This window comes from Procambarus clarkii, chromosome 15 (genome assembly GCF_040958095.1).
Source record: "Procambarus clarkii isolate CNS0578487 chromosome 15, FALCON_Pclarkii_2.0, whole genome shotgun sequence".
Classification (NCBI taxonomy): domain Eukaryota; kingdom Metazoa; phylum Arthropoda; class Malacostraca; order Decapoda; family Cambaridae; genus Procambarus; species Procambarus clarkii.
Genome location: NC_091164.1, coordinates 22,267,033 through 22,289,588, shown reverse-complemented (window position 1 = coordinate 22,289,588; position 22,556 = coordinate 22,267,033). Strand labels below are relative to the sequence as shown.

The 22,556-nt window shown below is 47.7% G+C and overlaps 1 protein-coding gene across 1 annotated transcript in view; it reads right to left on the bottom strand.

Annotated features, from left to right (window-relative positions):
* The window catches only part of LOC138364978 (putative golgin subfamily A member 6-like protein 19), a 14,188-nt gene extending 5,617 nt beyond the window's left edge, over positions 1-8,571 (bottom strand). The window contains exon 1 of the mRNA XM_069325067.1: positions 8,530-8,571. Coding sequence (XP_069181168.1) covers positions 8,530-8,571 — 42 coding nt within the window. The remainder of the gene's footprint in view (positions 1-8,529) is intronic.
* Positions 8,572-22,556: the final 13,985 nt, after the last annotated feature.

Below are 22,556 nucleotides of genomic sequence, written 5' to 3'. Positions count from 1 at the left end.
TATATAAATATATATTTATATATATATATATATATATATATATATATATATATATATATATATATTACCGAAAAAGTAAGATTAATAATTCTAACACGAATTTTCTCAATATTTCTTATGTTTCTTTTCACTGTCGATGGTAATTGAAAAATCAATTCTCCAAAATTCATTTTTATTTCTAGTCTGACGCGACACTTGAACGCGTTTCTTAATAACTTATTACATTTTCAAAGACTTTAGTTTACACACACACAACTATAACCTGCAAACACTAAACAGAGTTTAAACAGCTTTGATTTTATACCTGCATCCCCCTCCCCGCTCAGCTCGTTGTCGCCGTGTGGGGGCTTCGTGGGCGGCTGCTGGAGTGTGATGCTCCTTAGGACAGTCCTCTGTCCTTTTCTAGCCTTGTGCTCCTGCTGCCGTCCTCTCCAATTCTGCTGGGCACCTTTTCCTTTTCCTTCTGTTTCGTTTTTCTCCCCCCTCTTCTCCTATCTGCTTGCCGTTTCCTGCCGACCTTTTGCTCGTTCTGGTTCTTCCATGGACTTCTTCTATTTTGACGCCCGGGTGCTTGAGGAGGCATACTCATGCACCCGTAGAACTGCAGTACCCGACGTCGAGAGCGAGGGGAACCTTTTATTGTCAATCCCCACTTCGTCACTGAACCCGATCTCGACGGACTGTCGGTTTCTTAAGGTGGCGTTTGTGGGGCGTATACTCACGACGCACCCCTAGGAGGCCCCGACAAGATCGGCGATAGCTTCTTGTTGGGTGTCCTGCCTCTAATTGTGGCTCCATGGTGGGTGTGGGGGCACATTCGTGAGTGAATTCTTAATTTCGTCAAGATGATAACCCCTGTTTCGGCTGCTTCTGGCTTACCTTTTCAGGCTCGTGGGGTGGGCGACCAAGCCCCCGAGTTGGTCCGTATTGGAAGACCGGGCTCTGTAGCCTCCGCTGCATTGGGCCCCGACCTTGCTCCTCCTTTGGCCTCTCTGACTCCTTCCCCTGGCTCCCCTCCCTCCTCTGTGGTTGGGTCGAGCCCCAAGCCCCCAGTGGTGACTACCTCGTCCCCTGGCGCGGCTCCTTCTCTAGTTGTAACTACTGCGCCTTTTAACCCCTCTCTCTCTGGGGGTTCTCACCGCCGTCCTCGTCACGGCCGCCCTCGCTCGATTCCTTCCAGTTCTGCTACCTATCAAGCCTTGTTTGGTCCCGCTTCGTGGGCCAAATATTTTGATCTCCTCCCTCTTGATTCTGCGCCTCCTGACGATTTCTCCCTTCATCGACATCTCATTGATTCCGTGGATGCCTCCATTACTTTTAACCCCACTCGTCTCGGTACACGTGTCGTTGCTGCTCCTTCTCAGGATGCTGCTTCCCGCTTGGCTGCCTTATCCTGCCTTGGCGAGACCCCCGTTCGGGTCTCGAAGAACGCTCAATTGAATGCCAGTGTTGGCACTATTTTGCTCCCGCCCCATGTTGCAACCGGTGTTCGGGACCTGCGCGACTGCCACGACGATATTCGCCATATCCTCGCTGCCCAGGGCCATTCTATTCTCCAGGTGGACACGTTTACTCGTCCCCCTCGTGGTAGTCGCCGTCAACCCCTCCGGGTTGTGAAGATTACCTTTGATGGTAGGACCCTTCCACCCTCTGTCATTCTTGCTGGTGCCAGGTGCTCTGTCCAGGAGTACATTCCTTCTCCTCGGCTCTGCAACAAGTGCTGGAGGTTTGGGCATGGTGCCCTCCGCTGCTCCGGGACTGTCGCTCTCTGTCCTTTGTGTGGTGGCGAAGGTCACTCTAAGTCGGAGTGCACTTCTCCCCAGGCTCGTTGCCTCAACTGCGGTGAGGCCCATCCTACCTTCTCCCGTGCGTGTGTCCATTACAAGCTTGAGGCAGCCGTCCTCAACCTGAAGCACCGGGAGCGTTTATCTTTTCCTGAGGCGAGGCGCCAGGTTCGCCGGCTCCCGCCTTATGCTAATATCTCTTATGCTCGCGTGTTGCGCTCTTCCTCTCCTCGTCCTTCCCGCCTTCCTCAGACTCACAACCGTTTCCGGGCCTTGGACCCTGATGCGCCCACTGCCCCCTCCTCTGTTCCTTTGGGTTCTCTCCCGAAGGATCCTCCTCCTGGTCCTCTGTCTGGGGTTCCCCTTCCTTCTACCCGGTCTGTCGTGTCTTCTGTGTCTTCTTCCTCGTCCCCCTCCGATCCTCCTTCCCATCCTCTTCCTCCATCTATTGGCTCTCCCCACCGCCTGTCGGTGCGGGCGGATGTCCATCGCTCTCCTAACGGTCGTCGTGTGTGCTCTCGTTCGGCTTCTCCTGTTGAGACACTGGAATCCGTTGCCCGGTACGTAGTTGCTGGGACACCGGTCTCTTTAAGTCAGAAGCGTAAGCCTGGCTCCTCTCCTTCCTCTTCCCCGGCGGGTAAGAAGGCTTCGCTTTCTTCCTCAGCTCCTCCTTCTGGCTCTGTTGCTCCTTCCCCTCCCGTTTCAGTGCTTGCGCCCCCTGTTCCTGCTATGGAGGTTTCTTTGGCCCCTGCTTCCCTTTCGGTTGCTGCTCTTGCTGGGGTGCGCTCCCCTCTTTCTACTCCCCCTCCTCCTGCTGCTGTCCTTGACGGCTCCTCTCCGTTGTCTCCTCCTCTTCCTCCTCCTCCTCCAGACCCTGCCCGCCCACCTCTGCTCTGTTCTCCCGTTTCCTTCCCTCCGTCTTTGCTCAGTTTACCCATGCCCCCTAACCCTGACTTTGCTGACCCTGATCCCGACCCTGATATTCTTTAACGTGCTCTGTTGCTCTTTCGCCTTTGTTTCTTCCTTGTTCTCTGTTTTTGTCCTTTCTCTTCTCGTCGTTGTCCATTCTTCAATGGAACGTTCGAGGTTATTACGCCAATTTCCTCGAACTCCAACTTCTGATTTCGCGGTTTTCGCCCCTTTGTGTCTGTCTCCAGGAGCCAATGCTTGGTGCTCGTCCTGGTCGTTTTCGTGGCTATTCCTTTCTCTCCCCCCCCCCCCCCCCAGCCATTGCTGGGGCTTCTAATTCTTCTGCTCTTTTGATTCGGGCTGATGTTCCCTTTGTTCCTTTACTTTTTCCTTCGCCTCTCCATTGTTCTGCTGCTCGTATCTTTGTGGGGAAATGGTACACAGTTTGTTCCATTTATCTCCCCCCGAGTGTCCCGCTCTCTCTTCCTGATTTGAAACACCTCCTGGACTCCTTGCCGGAGCCTGTGCTCCTGCTGGGTGACTTCAATTGTCGTCATTCTCTTTGGGATGACGTTCTGACGAATACCCGGGGTCGCCTCCTTGAGCCGTTTCTCCTCTCTTCTTCCCTGTCTCTTCTGAATTCTGGTGAGCCCACTCATTTGGACTCTCGGACTCGCACCCTTTCTTGTCTTGATCTTTCTCTCTGCTCTTCTTCTCTTTACTTAGATTTCACGTGGCAGGTTCTTGATGACCTCCATGGAAGTGATCATTTCCCCATCCTTGTTTCCTTTTTCTCTTTTCGCCCTTCCCTCTCTTTCCCTAGGTGGCAGTTTGCTAAGGCAGACTGGACCCTATTTACCCTCAGTGCTGCTCTCCCTGACCTCTCCCTTCTGCCTGTCTCTCGCGCTCTCCTCCTTTTTCATGACACTGTCTTCAACGCTGCCCTCCGCTCTATTCCTCGCTCTTCCTCTCGGGGTCCACGGAAGTGCGTTCCCTGGTGGAATGCGGACTGTGCTCGGGCTGTCCGCTGTAAGCGTGCAGCCTGGAAGAGGCACCGCCGTAGGCAGACGACCGATTCTTTTCTTTTCTTTCGGAAAGCGAGTGCGGTGGCCCTGTAGGGCCATCCGTACGGCTAAACGTGAATGTTGGGCATCTTATGTCTCAACAATTACGTCCGAGACCCCTCTGGCCCAGATCTGGAAGCGTATCCGCAAGATAGCGGGTAAGTTCGTTCCCGATGTTTCACCGGTCCTTCACCTCCATGATACTCTTGTGGCGGACCCGTTGCAGGTCGCTTCCGAACTGGGTTCCCATTTTTCTTCTGTTAGCTCTGGTCTTCATCTTCCCCAATCTTTCCTTCTTCGTAAACCTGTCCTTGAGTCTCGTCCTTTAGATTTCTGCACTCATCTTCAGCTTCCCTATAATGATCCCTTCTCTCTCTCTGAACTTCGTTCTGCCCTGGCCCTCTGCGGTTCTACGGCGGCGGGCTCCGATGGTATTCATTATGAGATGCTTCGCCATCTCCCTCCGAGCACGTCTCAGTATTTACTGAGTCTGTATAATCGGATCTGGGAGTCGTCGTCAGTCCCTGAGGACTGGCTCGATGCCGTTGTCCTCCCTGTTCGCAAACCGGGGTCTCTGGGTACTTCCCCTAAGGACTTTCGCCCTATTGCTCTCACAAGTTGTGTCTGCAAACTCTTTGAACGTATGGTTAACGTTCGTCTGATGTGGTTCCTGGAACACCATCACCTCCTCTCCCCTTCTCAATTTGGTTTCCGCAAGTGCCGCAGCACGACAGATGTCCTGGTGAACTTGGAGGTCTATATTCGTACTGCTTTTGCTGCGAAGACCTCCGTTGTTGCCGTCCTTTTTGACCTAGAAAAGGCTTACGACACCACTTGGCGTTATCATATCCTATCTCAACTTCATTCTTTTGGCCTTCGTGGTCATCTCCCTCTCTTTCTCCGCAGCTTCCTCTCTCGTCGTTCCTTTCGGGTGCGCCTTGGTACCGCTCTCTCTCCCTCTTTTCAGCAATACGAAGGTGTGCCCCAGGGTAGTGTTCTGAGCACTACTCTTTTTCTTGTTGCCCTCAATGGTCTTCTTTCCTCTCTTCCTTCTGGTGTCTTCTCCGCTCTCTATGTCGATGATCTTACCCTTTGTTGTCAGGGTGATGATTCGCCTCTCCTTCAACGCCGGCTTCAACTTGCAATTGATGCCGTGTCGTCTTGGGCCACAGGTCATGGCTTCAAGTTCTCTACTTCTAAGACTTGTGCCATGACTTTTACGCGGAAACGGGTTGTTCTTCGTCCCTCTTTGTCGCTTTATGGTCATCCCCTTGAATACAAAGATTCCGCGAAGCTTTTGGGGTTATTCCTTGACACTCGTTTGTCTTGGTCTCCCCATATCTCTTACCTCCGTGTTGAGTGCTCTAAGGCCCTTACCCTCCTTCGGGTCTTGTCCCATACTTCTTGGGGGGCAGATAGGCGCACTCTCCTTGCTTTACATTCCTCTCTCGTCCTGTCTAAGCTCGATTATGGTTGCCCTGCTTATTCGTCTGCTTCTCCTTCTACTCTTCGCCGTCTTGATGCTTTGCACCATACTGGGTTGCGCCTCAGTTCTGGTGCCTTTCGTTCGACTCCCATCCTTAGCTTGTATGTTGACACTGGCTTCCTGTCTCTCCAGGACCGCCGTGATCGCTACTGTCTTCGCTATCTTGCGCGGTCCTTGCAACATCCTTCCTCTCGCCTCTGTCGTGCTTTAACTTTTACCCCTCCTGCGGTTCCTGTTCCTCTTCACCACCTCCCTCTTTCTGTCCGGTTATCTCGCCTACAGGATTCTCTCTCCGTTCGTTTTTCTGATGTTTCTCCTCGTGCTGTTCCTTCTTTGCCCCCGTGGAGGGTCCCTCTTCCGCGGTTTTGTACTTCCTTGACCCGTATCACTAAAGCTTTTACCCCTCCTACGGTTCTAAAACGCCTTTTCCTCGAGCGCTTTTCTTCTCACTCCCGCTCCGTTTCTGTCTTCACCGATGGGTCTAAGTCAGCGGACGGTGTTGGCTACTCTGTTGTTTTTCCTGATCGCACTTATATGTGTCGCTTGCCTCCGGAGACTAGCATCTTTACAGCAGAACTTTATGCTATTCTCTATGCTCTTCGTCTCCTGCTTTCTCGTTGTCAGTCTTCCTTTGTGGTTGTTGTTGACTCTCGTAGTGCCCTCATGGCTCTCGGGTCCTTTAATCCGGTTCATCCCGTAGTTGTCGAGATCCAGCATTGGCTGTTTCTCGTTCACAGTAAATTTAAGTCGGTTGAGTTTTGTTGGGTTCCCAGCCATATTGGTGTGTCTTTAAATGAGTGTGCGGATGCTGCCGCTAAGGAAGCTGTCCGCTCTTGTCCCATCTCTCGTAAAGGCATTCCGTATTCCGACTTTTACCCAGTTATCCATTCCTCAGTTCTTACCCGTTGGCAGGCTTCTTGGTTGTCTGTTACTGGTAACAAGCTACGTCCTCTTAAATGTTGTGTTTCCTCGTGGCCGTCCTCCTTCCACCGTAACCGGCGGTGGGAAACAGCTCTGGCGAGGTTGCGTATTGGCCATACTCGCTTAACCCATGGTCACTTGATGGAGCGCCGCCCTGCTCCTTATTGTCCTAGTTGCATTGTCCCTCTTACGGTCGTGCATGTCCTTCTTGAATGTCCTGACTTCCAGGACGAGCGTGTGTCTTGCTTTCCGACCGCCCCTCGCGGTCACCTGTCCCTCGACAGAATTCTTGGTGACTCGGATACTTTTGATATCGTTCGCCTTATGCGTTTTTGTTCTCGTATTGGCATCCTTGGTGATATTTAGCGCCCTCTGATTATTTTGCGTATTTGATGGTGCTACATAGCCTTCCCGGTTTGGTGCCTTCTTTTGATAATTACTTACTTACTTTATACCTGCATTTGGGTGAGGTGATATGTTACAACAGTTTTGGATGAGGTGAAAACAAACTTTCAAGACAAGACAGAACACGAAACAATGGGTATAATATTTTGTAAGTTAAAGGGAGGAATGGAAGTAACTGCAAAGGGCCTATTGGCCCTTATTTCTTGATGCTTCTATATTGGTGCGGAGTCTTGAAGTGGGTAGAATATAGTTGTGCATTAATTGGCTGTTGATTGCTGGTGTCGACTTCTTAATGTGTAGTGCCTCGCAGATATCAAGCCGCCTGCTATCGTTGTATCTATCGATGATTTCCGTGTATTTTGTTAAGACTTCTCTGGTGATGGTCTGGTTGTGGGAAGAGATTATATGTTCCTTAATGGAGCCCTGTTGCTTATGCATCGTTAGTCGCCTGGAAAGAGATCTCACGTCTGTGATGTCAAATTTTTTTTTTTTTTTTTGAAAAACTGTGTTTTTCATGTATTTTACATAAGAGGGAAATCTTCGAAACCTCTTTACCGATTGCTTTGAAATTTTGACACAACGTAGCATTCGAATAGGCGCGTCCTTTTATATACCTATTATAAAGATGCCACCCCAGTGACAGGTAAAAACATACGTTTTTGAAGAACAGCGCCATCTGTTGCACATAATAGCAACATGCACGCTATACTAAATATGTCACGAATTCCATTTCAATGTTTCCGATTGCAATGATAAATTTTATTTTCATAGATTTCGATTTATTTAAATTTTTATTGAATTATTTTGTGTGACATTGTGTTGGAATTGAGCTGTGTTGTTTATTATACTGTTCATTTCGTGGGTATAGTTTATTTTTTTATCTTTGTCATATTTTCATTTTAATTTTTAACTGTTTTTCTTATATTTCAGTGATGGAAACATCAGATCACTTGATGTTCCCAAATTTCTGATGGGAACATCAGATCATTTGGGAATGTATTGGACCAGGGAGAGGAATGGTGGGGAGGACGAGGGGATGGGAGTGGGGGATGGTGGGTTGAACGAGGGTACAGGGGAGAGGGTAATAGTGGGTAGGTCGAGAGGATGGGGAGGGGAGAATAGTAGGGGAGAATAGTAGGGAGGACAAGGCGATAGAAGAGCGGGGGGGAATAGTAGGGAGGACGAGGGGATGGGTAAGTGGGAGATGGTGGGGATGACGAGGGGATGGTGGAGTGGAAAATGGTTAGGAGGACAAGAGGGCGATGGAGTGGGGGATGGAGGGGAAGATCAAGGGAACGGGGGAGGGGGGGAAATGGTGGGGAGGACGAGAGAACGGGGAATTGGGGAATGGTTGGGAGGATGAGGGGACGAGGGGGTGTGGAATGGTTGGGAGGACGAGGCGGACAGGGGAGGCGGGAATGGTGTGGGAGGACTGGGAGACAGGGGGACGGTTGCTGTGGCTCAGCAACGCACAAGCGTTGCATGTGCATTATGCAAGAGGTCATCCAGACCTCTTTTCCATAATGAAATGGAAGGGGTTGAAATGGAAAGGGTCCCAGCAGTCAGGCAGGAGTCTATAAGCCTTGAGGCGTCAACAACTAATCCTAGAAGAGGTTTTTGCCGAGTATGCAACAAAAACACCGCCATAAACAGTAACGGAGGCATTCGCGTACATACCACCAATGAGACAAGATTCAGAGGTTTCCACCAGCCTCCAAAGGGAAATAATGGCTAACTACCATTAACAGTTAGGGACCTCAATCCCATTAACTAAATCTCATCGGAAAACCGCACTCAAGCGATCATAGCGACGTCTGCTAGAACACTACCACACATCCCAAAACAGCCCGCCCTAATGCAGCGGCGAAACTCGGTAATCTTCTGAAAAGGGGTCAATGACGATCCCGAAAACAATTCAAGCATGACATTATGTCGTTTTGTTTGGTAATGTATGCCTGACCCTCCCACGAAGGAGGGTCAAATCACTTGTATCCTCGGTCATCAGGGCGATAAATGAATACCCAAGGGGGGGGGGATAATGTAGTTCCCCTGACTCCTCCAGCACAACACACCCACTGCAAAAATGGTAACAACAACACATTGGAAACGTACAAAATCAGAGCACAAATCACCAAGAAAAGGTAAGAGGGAAGTTCAGCAAGTGCTATTCAAGTCCTCACTAATGACGAGAAAATTGCTGCTAGAAACTCAGCCACAGCACAAGCCCTGCAAAGCAAGCACCCATCCAGAGCCCCACAAGGCGACTGCATCACACCACCACCAACCGAGACTATTTCAGACCCATTAACTGTTGGTGAATCTGAAGTCTACAAAGCAGCCCTTTATTTTCCAGCTGGGTCAGCTGGCGGCTTTACAGGATTAAAACCTCAACACACCAAGCAAATGTTAAATTCTGCAGTTGGTGATGCTGGACAAGATCTCCTTTTGGAACTTACAAGGTTTGTCAATGCATGACTGGCTGATGATATACCTGAGGTTATCAGACCCCCTTTTTTTAGTTCCTTCCTCTGTGCTCTCTACATGAAGGGTGGGGGGAATCAGGCCAATCGCTGTCGGCAACACTCTCCGACGCCTGGTTGCCAAGGCTGCGACGAGGGTTGTCAGCCAGCAAGCGGCTGAATTGCTGAACCAATTCAGCCAGCGAGTTTCTTGTGGTTCAGCAAGAGTTCTTGTCCAGCGAGTTCAACATCTGGTTTTTGGATGAAGGCACTATAGCTGGGCCCCCAAGACCACCTCTTGGAAGAGATCAGAAAAATAAAGGAGCAAGAAGTGAGCCTGGGTCTCTGTTACGGCCCTCTCGGGACGCAACGGGGTTCTCACTCTGATGTTGTTAGAGGAAGATATATGTATCCGTTCCCAAGCCAGTAGTGGCTATCAAGGGATGAGATCCGTGACGCAAGTAACTTAAAAGGGAGTAGGGAAAGAAAGTTAAGAACTTAATATTATAATTAACACCATCACCGTTTAAATATATAAAATAAAAGAGTGCACAAGGGGGAGGGGTATTAACACTTAACAAGGGGATTAATCCTCAATCGATGTCTTCTACTGAAGACGCTGGTGCCACAACTCTCGGTGCCTTCTTCGTGGCCTCACGACGTGTCCTCTGAGAATGCCGAGCCTACCCGGGCCACAGGTCAGCCAAAACGCAGATCCACTGGGGGCACCGTCGTGGAGGCCGTCAACCACACGTCCAGCTGGTCTGCTGGCAGGTACTGAGCCACCAAGGCTGGTACGGCCACTCCACGAACGATATAAGGGGTACGCCCTAGACAGGAGTCTCGTGTGATATCACAAATCACCCTCCTGTCCTCAATACCCCAGTGGATGATCGTCTCCAACAGTCGGTCCCGGGTAAATCCTTTCACTGCCACTCCAATGGCAGGCTAACACACCACAGTGTTCTTCCGGGGGGACGACGTCACAACAGCTGCAGCAAACTTCACAGTATGGAGACTGGCTGCCTCGGGTAGACTGACTCCACTTCCATCACAGTGGTCCCAGGTCGGCTCTGTAAACAGACATCAATAACAGGGACACTAATACGCCTCACTTACGGGCTCGGGCGCAAACACCTGACGTATCCAGTCCATAGATGGCGCTGTCGTCGGAGCACCACCTCACCAGAGGTCAGGAGCGGCTGTGTTGTGAGCTGCACAGGACTGGAAACTGGCCCTTGTGGCCGATATTCGCCGTCCTCCTCCGGTGTCGTCGTTCGTTTGGCGGGGGTTTCGGGAGCTGACCCACAGATGGCGTAGTTGTTACTGCTCCTTGCTCGGACGCTGGATCCGGGTTCGTAACAGTCTCTTCCTGAACCCTTCCAAGTGTGAAGTAGTCTCCTCCAACCCAGACATCGTAGCTAGCATAAGATCCGTTTTTCCCTGAGCCCATGTCATTAGGGCTGAGAACAGCACCCTCCTTGGAGCCCCCCTCGGGTCTAACGCCATTGAGAAGATCCTTGATAAGAAAATCACAGACCTCAGGAGGATGGAAGACAGGATAGGTGACATCGATGTCCCACTATGCTTTATATCTCTTCACCAAATGCCTATCCTTTCCGAGGCTAACCTACTTTCTGAGGTGTGCCCTATCCTTTGACAGTCTAATGCTTGAAAATTATGACTTATTACTGAAGATCATGCTAGAAAAAATGTTCAACCTCTCCTTCAGTGAATTCCAGTGGAAACAAGCCACTCTTCCTATCAGGCTCGGTGGCTTGGGTGTTTGCACCGCCACCCAAATTGCTGTCCCAACCTTCCTATCTGCCTCCTCAGCATCAGATGACCTGGTTAAGGAAGTTCTTCCTGACAACCTGTGTGACTTAGCAGGGATACATGACTCCCACTACACGGGATGCAACACAAAGTGGGATACCATGACAGATCCAGCACTCAGCAACCATGCAGAAAGCCAACAAACAATCTAACTGGGACAGCCCCATTGTAGACAAAGAAGCCGCAGCTTTGCTGGAAGCAGCAACAACCCCCAGTGATCGTGCACGCCTCACAGCTGTGCAGGCTCCCCATGCAGGGGAGAGGAGAGAGGGAGGAAGGGAGCCGGTCGGCCGAGCGGACAGAACGCTGGTCTTGTGATCCTATGGTCCCGGGTTCGATCCCGGGCGCCGGCGAGAAACAATGGGGAGAGTTTCTTTCACCCTATGCCCCTGTTACCTAGCAGTAAAATAGGTACCTGGGTGTTAGTCAGCTGTCACGGGCTGCTTCTTGGGGGTGGAGGCATGGTCGAGGACCGGGCCGCGGGGGACACTAAAAGCCCCGAAATCATCTCAAGATAACTAACCCCAAGGGGACTTCCTTTTGGCAGTCCCTATGTCTGTGACAGGCACACGTCGTGATCCGTAGGAACTCCATATTGCAGTCGCTCTCCACCTTGCTGCCCTGTCCACCTTGTTCATAGGTGTATTTGCAGCGAGGCAGAGACAGACGAATATGGATTGCATTATCTGCACTGTGGAAAATCAGGCGGCTTGTACTCTCGGCACCACGAAGTCAGTCACATCATTAAGAGGAGCCGTGCCTCTACCCAGTGTCTAGCTGAGAGAGAGAGCCCCACAATCTACTGAACCATAACTTTGTTAGCTTTGCCGGCCGACCAGATGGAATCACACTGCACCCTTGGAAGGTTGGCAGACAGTTGGCGTGGGACTTCACTTGCGTATACACCCTGGCAACTACATACAAAATATTGTGGGAGTGTGATCTCCTTCCAGAAACTTACACAACTGGCGAAGAGAGAATGTGAACCACAAACCACTGCAAATCAATTTGACAATCTCATATACACCTCTACATGCAAACAACTTTCGTTCCCAGTAAGTTGAGAGAGAAACAACTACTCAATTGTATACGATAATCTGTGTACAACTGTTACAGGTGACCGCAATATTAACAAGCGGGTACATTTAACATGACAAACTAAGTTGTTACAGGAATCTTTCCAAAGGCAAGCCAGTGACAGTAAGAGGTGTGACAAAGTTGACAAATTATAAGTGGGGCTGTGTTCATTGTTATTATTTATATATGTAAGTATGTATTTACCTCACAGCGCCATTATTAATTGGCAGGCATGAGGTAGAGTAGACGGGAAGCCATGAGAGATACAGAGATGTACTCATTAAAGACGAAACAAAGAGCCAATGTGACTTTATAGGCGAGACTCGCCCCTTGACATCAAAGCCAGCTGATGTCTTGACAATTGCATCTGTCATAAGGGCCTCCTGCAATTGCTACTATATTGAATAATTGGTTATTGTTATGGGTATGTCACAGGAAGTTCGGTTTCGTGCCAATGACCACTGGACGACGGCGCGCCGCCTCATTTCCACTCCTTCTAGAAGTCTGAAGATGTGAAATGTTCATCTTCGAATTCATAGAGTTAATCAAGTTAACAGTTGAGGGATAATTCATCCCTAGAGTTAGACTGAACATTATTTGCTCACAGTAGTAAGTTATTATCGAGTTGATCATAATTGTTAAACTACCTTGTTATTTTTATTACTAGGAAAACCAGAATTTAAATACTAGTAATTTTTCCAAGCCAATTAGAGTGACGATGAAAGGCTGTTAATGATCCACGTTGAACGATACATTAGTATTTGATTCCTGCTTTTAGGATACTTCATATATATTCGTCTTTATTATTTCTTATATTTGCTTTTAAACCATGAAAGTGATGATTATTTTATTTTGAAAACTCATTCATAATGTCTAATTAACTTGACCTCTTTCCACTGACGTCCAGTTGCAGTATAATTAGTTAACTCAAAATGATTTTCATTGATATATCACGTCATTGTGAGCTGACTGAGGTGTCAGAGTGTGAGGGCCACTACCGTAGGTCCAAGTGTGGTCGGGTTGGCTGGAAACCCCTGGTTGGGCCCCGGTGTGGGACCTCCAGAACCTCCCAGAGTAGAGCTCCGGGTTGGTCGACTGTTGTACCACCGTGGCTGAGTGGTTAAGGCAGGAGCCTGCGAATCACCAGGTCACGAGATCAAGTCACTCCCTTGCCTCAAAATTATTGTTATGATTAGTTAACTTTGTGTTTTATAGAATGCTGAGAGGAACTGCTTTAGAGGAACTGGAGAATACAACAGCTCAACCTGTCCTCTTAAAAAGAACGTCGCTTTTGGCCGTTTGCCCGAATGGCCGAATTTGGATGTAATTTGAAAAAAAATAAAAATAAAATAAAATAAATTTGGTATTTTTTTTCAACAACAGTAAGTTAAGGGTCCTCTGATAGGTTAGGTGGGCAGGAAATTCTCATAAAGTTTCAAAACGGTATGAAAAACGTCAATTGAAGGTTTCCGTTTCTAAGCTGACCGAGTAAGCCGGACGACTCAAACAGAAAACGGAACAGAACGTCACTTTTGTGAGTCGATTTCATTTCAAATTACGTCCAAATTTGGCCATAGTGCGCATACGAGCCAAAAGTGACGTTATTTTTAAGAGGACGGGTTGAACAGCTGCCACTTGGAAAAACTAGAGCATGCTAGAGGAAAAAGTGTGTGTATACAACCCAATTTAACTGTAGGTATAAATAGGGTCCCTTTACCCTAGGGGGGACTCTTCTAAGCCTACAGAACCTCGGAGGTCAATAATTGCGGATCTCAGGTAAATAGTTTTGTAGTTGCTGGTGTCGAGAGTAGTGTCTTAGCTGTGGTGACGGGCACTGTAGAGTGGATTGTGGAGACCTTCCTGTAATACATGTTATATATGTCAGAAGTTAGGCGAGGGTTCCTTGACACACACGTCACACCTCTCATATCCGGCACCGCTGAGCCCATTTTGGTCACGTCTCGCCTCCCGCCATAAATGTCATTCCGTCTGACAACCTCCAAAATGCGCCGAACAATTTATGCTGGAGTGTAGTGGTGTTGGGGCCTGATCTACACACATCACGGCCAGCCTTCGTCAACTAACACGATTATTCCGTCCATTCAGGTCCTACCCCATCCCTTCCCAACCCCCATGCAACCCCATGTAACCCCATGTAACCTCTTGCAACCCCACCCAACGAATCCTGAAACTCGCATCTCCCGCCACAAACAAACATTCCATTTACCAGAGCGGAGCATTTCTCACGCTCGCTGACTCTATGTAGAGTCATTTTGAGAACTCGTTTTGGCAACAGCCTGGCGATCATAACACTGACTAATCCAATAACTGAATTGTATTTTGAGCAGGTAATAGTACACAAAGGTGTTTGATATATTGTAAGTGTACACAACAATATGGGATTATTCTTTGTAACAACAAAATCTTATAATATTCGTGGCGAAAATATAATTTTATTTATGTTATTGCTATGTGTTACATAGTAGCAAGGACCAAAATATTTAGAATATCAAGGAAACTCAATGGGCTTCGTTGACTTGTTAAAACATTGACAACATTGGCTTTTTTTTTTGTTTCTATTGGAAGCTATTTAGACTAGATTCTTTGCTTTGTCATTATGGGAATATATCATAGAGATGATATATATGTAACTGTTTAGGTAATACATTTACAGTGTCTAGGTAAGTCAAGGTAACAAAAACATTGGTATTATTTTTTATACTCATTTATTTACTGATCAGTGTTACAGTGCCAGGAGCTGGTAACACTGTACTACCATCAGTGTTACAGTGCCAGGAGCTGGTAACACAGTACTACCATCAGTGTTACAGTGCCAGGAGCTGGTAACACAGTACTACCATCCTTGTTACAGTGCCAGGAGCTGGTAACACAGTACTACCATCCTTGTTACAGTGCCAGGAGCTGGTAACACAGTACTACCATCAGTGTTACAGTGCCAGGAGCTGGTAACACAGTACTACCATCCTTGTTACAGTGCCAGGAGCTAGTAACACAGTACTACCATCCTTGTTACAGTGCTAGGAGCTGGTAACACTGTACTACCATCAGTGTTACAGTGCCAGGAGCTGGTAACACTGTACTACCATCAGTGTTACAGTGCCAGGAGCTGGTAACACTGTACTACCATCAGTGTTACAGTGCCAGGAGCTGGTAACACAGTACTACCATCCTTGTTACAGTGCCAGGAGCTGGTAACACAGTACTACCATCAGTGTTACAGTGCCAGGAGCTAGTAACACAGTACTACCATCCTTGTCACAGTGCCAGGAGCTGGTAACACAGTACTACCATCCTTGTTACAGTGCCAGGAGCTGGTAACACTGTACTACCATCAGTGTTACTGTGCCAGGAGCTGGTAACACAGTACTACCATTAGTGTTACAGTGCCAGGAGCTGGTAATACAGTACTACCATCCTTGTTACAGTGCCAGGAGCTGGTAACACAGTACTACCATTAGTGTTACAGTGCCAGGAGCTGGTAACACAGTACTACCATTAGTGTTACAGTGCCAGGAGCTGGTAACACAGTACTACCATCAGTGTTACAGTGCTAGGAGCTGGTAACACAGTACTACCATCAGTGTTACTGTGCCAGGAGCTGGTAACACAGTACTACCATCAGTGTTACTGTGCCAGGAGCTGGTAACACAGTACTACCATCCTTGTTACAGTGCCAGGAGCTGGTAACACAGTACTACCATTAGTGTTACAGTGCCAGGAGCTGGTAACACAGTACTACCATCAGTGTTACAGTGCCAGGAGCTGGTAACACAGTACTACCATCAGTGTTACAGTGCCAGGAGCTGGTAACACAGTACTACCATCAGTGTTACAGTGCCAGGAGCTGGTAACACAGTACTACCATCAGTGTTACTGTGCCAGGAGCTGGTAACACAGTACTACCATCCTTGTTACAGTGCCAGGAGCTGGTAACACAGTACTACCATTAGTGTTACAGTGCCAGGAGCTGGTAACACAGTACTACCATCAGTGTTACAGTGCCAGGAGCTGGTAACACAGTACTACCATCAGTGTTACAGTGCCAGGAGCTGGTAACACAGTACTACCATCAGTGTTACTGTGCCAGGAGCTGGTAACACAGTACTACCATCCTTGTTACAGTGCCAGGAGCTGGTAACACAGTACTACCATCCTTGTTACAGTGCCAGGAGCTGGTAACACAGTACTACCATCCTTGTTACAGTGCCAGGAGCTGGTAACACAGTACTACCATCAGTGTTACTGTGCCAGGAGCTGGTAACACAGTACTACCATCAGTGTTACAGTGCCAGGAGCTGGTAACACAGTACTACCATCAGTGTTACAGTGCCAGGAGCTGGTAACACAGTACTACCATCCTTGTTACAGTGCCAGGAGCTGGTAACACAGTACTACCATCCTTGTTACAGTGCCAGGAGCTGGTAACACAGTACTACCATCCTTGTTACAGTGCCTGGAGCTGGTAACACAGTACTACCATCAGTGTTACTGTGCCAGGAGCTGGTAACACAGTACTACCATCAGTGTTACAGTGCCAGGAGCTGGTAACACAGTACTACCATCAGTGTTACAGTGCCAGGAGCTGGTAACACAGTACTACCATCCTTGTTACAGTGCCAGGAGCTGGTAACACAGTACTACCATCCTTGTTACAGTGCCAGGAGCTGGTAACACAGTACTACCATCCTTGTTACAGTGCCAGGAGCTGGTAACACAGTACTACCATCAGTGTTACAGTGCATGTCACGTATGCATTGTCCTCTTCCAATTACCCAGATGCAAGAGCACTAGTCAGAGGGATAGAAGCCCTAAACCAGAAAATAATCAACGCAGAATATGCAGTCATATTCAGTGAGACATGTATAAATGAAAACCTGCTGCCAGTATACACCAATATATATATATATATATATATATATATATATATATATATATATATATATATATATATATATATATATATATATATATGTATATATATATGTATATATATATATATATATATATATATATATATATATATATTATATTATATTACAAATGCAAATCTGACTAAGAAGCTGCGACATTGCTAGAAACTGCGACAACACCACATGACACTGCCCAACTTAGAGCTGTAGCAGCTCCCCATGCAGGGGACTTCCTATTAGCAACCCCAATGTCAGCAACCGGCACCCGTCTCACACCGCAGGCCCTCCGAAGTGCCGTGGCTCTCCGCCTCGCTGCCCCAATCCACACCGATTACAGGTGTATTTGCGGCGAGGCAGAGGCCGAGAGGTATAAGCGGCATGGCCTTCTTTGCCAAAGGACAGGAGGATGGCATGCAAGACACGGCGAGGTTAACGACATTATTAAGAGAAGCCTTACAACAGCCGGTTGTCCAGCAGAGAGAGAGCCCCGTTACCTAATGCCCCACAACTCTGATGAGCCTGTCGGTCGCCCAGACGGGATCACGGTGAACCCCTGGAAGAATGGTAGACAGTTGGTGTGGGACTACACTTGCGTTTCAACTTTAGCCAATACCTATGTTGACTTCAGTGCTACACAAGCAGGAGGTGCTGCCAATCACCGGGAAGCAGCCAAGTCACGTAAATACAGACCTTGAGCACCACTACAATTTTGTCCCCATTGCCTCAGAGACACTTGGTGCCTGGGGTAAAAGTGCTGCTAACTTTTTGAAGGAACTGGGGTCCAAGCTAATCGAAACAACTAGAGACCCCAGAGCTGCCAGTTTTCTTTTTCAGCGCCTTAGTGTGGCGATCCAGAGAGGAAATGCTCACAGCATCCATGGTTCCTGCCCGCCATCTGAGGAGCTGGAGGAACTGTTCAACTTGTGACAAGCAGCCTGGTACCCTGCATGTAATCAATATTGTAACTTTTATTGTGTAATGAAATTTTCAAATAAAGTTAGATATATATACACATATACAAAAAGAATAGGGGTGGTAGGAGAAGAAAATATCAAAGTGTTCAGTGAGGATCCACAAGGTCTTCTCTGAGTACTCATTATTTTCTTCTCCGAGGCTATGGGTCCCTACACTTGCACCAGAGGTGGTACCCCTTCTAGGTTTAAAAAAAAAAAAAAAAAAAAAAAAAATTATATATATATATATATATATATATATATATATATATATATATATATATATATATATATATATATATATATATATATATATATATATATATATATATATATATATATATATATATAATGTATGAAGTATGAGTACACTGCAACACTACTCCACCATGAGAGCAGGAGGAGGAGAGGGGAAAAAGTTGGCCCACACTTGAATCTAAAAACATTTTCCATTCAGCCCAAGTCGGCCGGTTGGTTGCTCCTTCAGAGTTAACTATTCAATATAAAATCCCACATCGTGGAACATGTCGGGAATTTTGTGCGGGAACTGGGCAGTGAGGCAGCAGTAGGGAGCTGTATTTCTTTCAAATGATGTTATCTCCTGGTCATGAAAACCTCTAATGTTGTTATCCACTTGGCGAGGACATTACCCGAGGATTGTTATCTTCTGACTTCTTATTATGCTGAGCTTTTTATTGGCCCGAGCAAGTGTGTAGTTAATATGGCTGACGGGGAGAGAGGCCACACACGTCTGACTATCTTGCTAATCCTTAAATTAGTTGATTGGCTGACTGGCCGGGTCGCTTAAAGTGATGTTTGCAGGCGACAGTCTCGGCGTCTCTGCCCGTCACTCAGGGTGAGTGCTCCTCTAGGTGTACTCACCTAGTGGTGCTCCTCTAGTGTAGTCACCTAGTGGTGCTCCTCTAGGTGTACTCACCTAGTGGTGCTCCTCTAGTGTAGTCACCTAGTGGTGCTCCTCTAGTGTAGTCACCTAGTGGTGCTCCTCTAGGTGTACTCACCTAGTGGTGCTCCTCTAGGTGTACTCACCTAGTGGTGCTCCTCTAGTGTAGTCACCTAGTGGTGCTCCTCTAGTGTAGTCACCTAGTGGTGCTCCTCTAGGTGTACTCACCTAGTGGTGCTCCTCTAGGTGTACTCACCTAGTGGTGCTCCTCTAGTGTAGTCACCTAGTGGTGCTCCTCTAGGTGTACTCACCTAGTGGTGCTCCTCTAGTGTAGTCACCTAGTGGTGCTCCTCTAGGTGTACTCACCTAGTGGTGCTCCTCTAGTGTAGTCACCTAGTAGTGCTCCTCTAGGTGTACTCACCTAGTGGTGCTCCTCTAGTGTAGTCACCTAGTGGTGCTCCTCTAGGTGTAGTCACCTAGTGGTGCTCCTCTAGTGTAGTCACCTAGTGGTGCTCCTCTAGGTGTACTCACCTAGTGGTGCTCCTCTAGTGTAGTCACCTAGTGGTGCTCCTCTAGGTGTACTCACCTAGTGGTGCTCCTCTAGTGTAGTCACCTAGTAGTGCTCCTCTAGGTGTACTCACCTAATGATGTTCTTCCAGGAGGACGAACCCTCACCCCAAGCACTTCCTGCCCCCCCCCCCCCATCTTACCCCCCCTACACTTTTTCCTGTCCCAAGCGGACCTGGGGCAAGATCAAAGCCCTCCATCCCCCTCCCCACCTCTCCCGAACCACTGGTAACTACCCTACATGAGGATGAGCCTATCCACGTATCCCTGCCTATGGAAAGGCTTCCTACACCAGTAGGGAAGGTGTGTAAAAATATATATAGGAATTGAGCTTCAAGGGAATGCAATCGACATTGATGGGATTACTAATAAAGCAAGAGTACTAGCCAAAAGGGTGCAGGAAGAATACCCAGATGTAATAGGACTCACAGAAACAAAATTGTCAGGGATCATAACAATGCAGAGTGACCACAGGACTACTATATAGTAAGAAAAGAGAGGGGAAGGGAGCGGAGGAGGAGGAGGAGTGGGCCTGCTGATAAGGAAGGACTGGAGTTTCGAAGAGATGGAAATTCCGGGCTGTGAAGGATACAGAGACTACTTAACAGGAACTATGACAATGGGTGGCCCTAAGAAAATACTATCAGTTATTTACAACCCTCCACTAAATGACAGAAGAGCCAGACAGGAGTTCAATAGGAACAATATGGCAACCATTAATATAATGGTTGCAGATCCAAACTCTTAATTATGAGCGATTTTTTACCATGGAAAGATGGACTGGGATAATTGGGAACCACATGGATGTGAAGATACATGGAGAGCTAAGCTCTTGGAAGTGACAACAAGGAATTTTCTGAATCAACATGTCAGGGAACCCACAAGAATGAGAAGGAATGACGAACCAGCTAGACTCGACCTGATATTCACCTTGAACGAGTCAGAAAAAGTGAAGTCACATTTTAAGTCCCCATAGGAATGAGTGACATTTGACATTTGACAATTTGTGTATTGCCATTTGAGTATCTGGTGGAGGTAGGGATAACCTATCCAAGGATGGGATCGGAAGAAACAAAAGAAAAGGAAAATATGATGAGATAAGGAACTTCCTAATGGGAATACCATGGAGAACTGACCTCGGAGAAAAGACAGTGCAGGATATGATGGACTACGTCACCCAACAGTGCCAGGAAGCTGCAGACAGGTTTATCCCGGCCCAAAAGGATAAAAATGAAAAACAACAGAACAATCCATGGTTCAGTCAGGAATGTAACGTAGCGAAGCAATTTAGTTCAAGGACATGGAGAAATTACAGGAATAACAGAACACCGGAGAGCAGGGAGAGATACCAGAGGGCCAGAAATAAGTACCTCAGAGTGAGGAGGGAAGCAGAGAGACAGTTTGAAAATGACATAGCGAGTAAAGCCAAGACCCAACCAAAGCTGCTCCACAGCCACATCAGGAGAAAAACAGCAGTGAAGGAACAAGTGATGAAACTGAAAAAAATGGAGAACAGATACACAGAGAATGACAAAGAGGTGTGTGGAAGAACTCAACAAGAGATTCCAGGAGGTCTTCACCATAGAATAAGGAGAAGCCCCTGTACTAAATGAGGAGGAGGCAAACCAAGGAGCTTTGGAGGAATTTGACCTCACCAGTGATGAGGTCAAAAGGAATCTGTTGGAGCTGAATGTGACAAAGGCTGTTGGGCTTGACAGAATCTCATCATGGATTCTAAAAGAAGGTGCAGAAGCACTAAGCGTGCCACTCTCTATGGTGTATAACAGGTCACTGGAAACAGGAGACCTACCAGAAACTTGGAAGACAGCGTAGTCCCAATATACAAGAAGAAGGGTGACAGGCAAGATACACTGAACTACAGGCCAGTTTCCCTAACTTGTATACCACGCAAGGTGATGGAGAAGATCGTGAGGAAAGTCTCGTAGAGCATCTGGAGGGAAATAACTTTGTAACACACTACCAACATGGGTTCAGAGTTGGTAAATCGTGCCTCACAGGTTTAACAGAGTTCTATGACCAATCAACAAAAATTAGGCAAGAAAAGGAAGGGTGGGCAGACTGCATTTTATTGGAATGTTATAAAGCCTTTGACACAGTACCCCCATAAAAGGCTGTCACAAAAGTTGGAGCAGCATTCTGGAGTAAAAGGTAAGGTGCTCCAGTGGATAAGGGTGTATCTAAGCAACAGGAAACAGCGAGTAACTGTGAGGGGGGAGACATCAGAGTGGTGAGATGTCCCCAGCGGAGTCCCACAGGGCTCTGAACTTGGACCCATCCTCTTCCTAATATTTGTAATCGATCTTCCAGAAGGTATAGACTCAGTCCTCTCAAAGTTTGCTGATGATGCAAAAGTTATGAGAAATGTCTAGTCTAGAAAATCTAGTCTAGAAAATGGCAACTAAAGTTCAACTCAGATAAGTGTAAAGTAATGAAATTTGGCGAAGGTAGCAGGAGGCTGAACACAAGGTACCGTCTGGGAGGAGAAATCCTGCAAGAGTCAAATAGAGAGAAAGATCTGGGCGTTGATATCACACCGAACTTGTCCCCCAGAGGCCCACATCAAAAGAAAATCATCAGTGGCATATGCTAGGTTGGCCAACATAAGAACTGCCTTTAGAAACTTGTGTAAGAAATCGTTAAGGACGTTGTATACCACTTATGTCAGACCAATCCTGGAGTATGCAGCTCCAGCCTGGAGTCAATACCTAGTTAAACACATTAAAAAGTTATAAAATATTCAGAGGTTTGCCACCAGAAGTATGCCACTCCTCCTGCTGGAGGAGTGACAGTGTTGTCCCTGCTGGAGGAGTGACAGTATTGACCCTGCTGGAGGAGTGACACACAGTGTTGACCCTGCTGGAGGAGGGACACACAGTGTTGTCCCTGCTGAAGGACTGACAGTGTTGTTCCTGCTGGAGGAGTGACAGTGTTGACCCCTCCGGAGGAATGACAGTGTTGACCGTGCTGGAGGAGTGACACACAGTGTTGTCCCTACTGGAGGAGTGACACACAGTGTTGTACCTGCTGGAGGAGTGACAGTGTTGACCCTGCTGGAGGAGTGACACACAGTGTTAACCCTGCTGAAGGAGGAACAGTGTTGACCCTGCTGAATGAGTGACACACAGTGTTGACCCTGCTGGAGGAGTGACAGTGTTGACCCTGCTGGAGGAGTGACAGTGTTGTCCCTGCTGGAGGAGTAACAAATAGTGTTGTCCCTGCTGGAGGAGTGACAAATAGTGTTG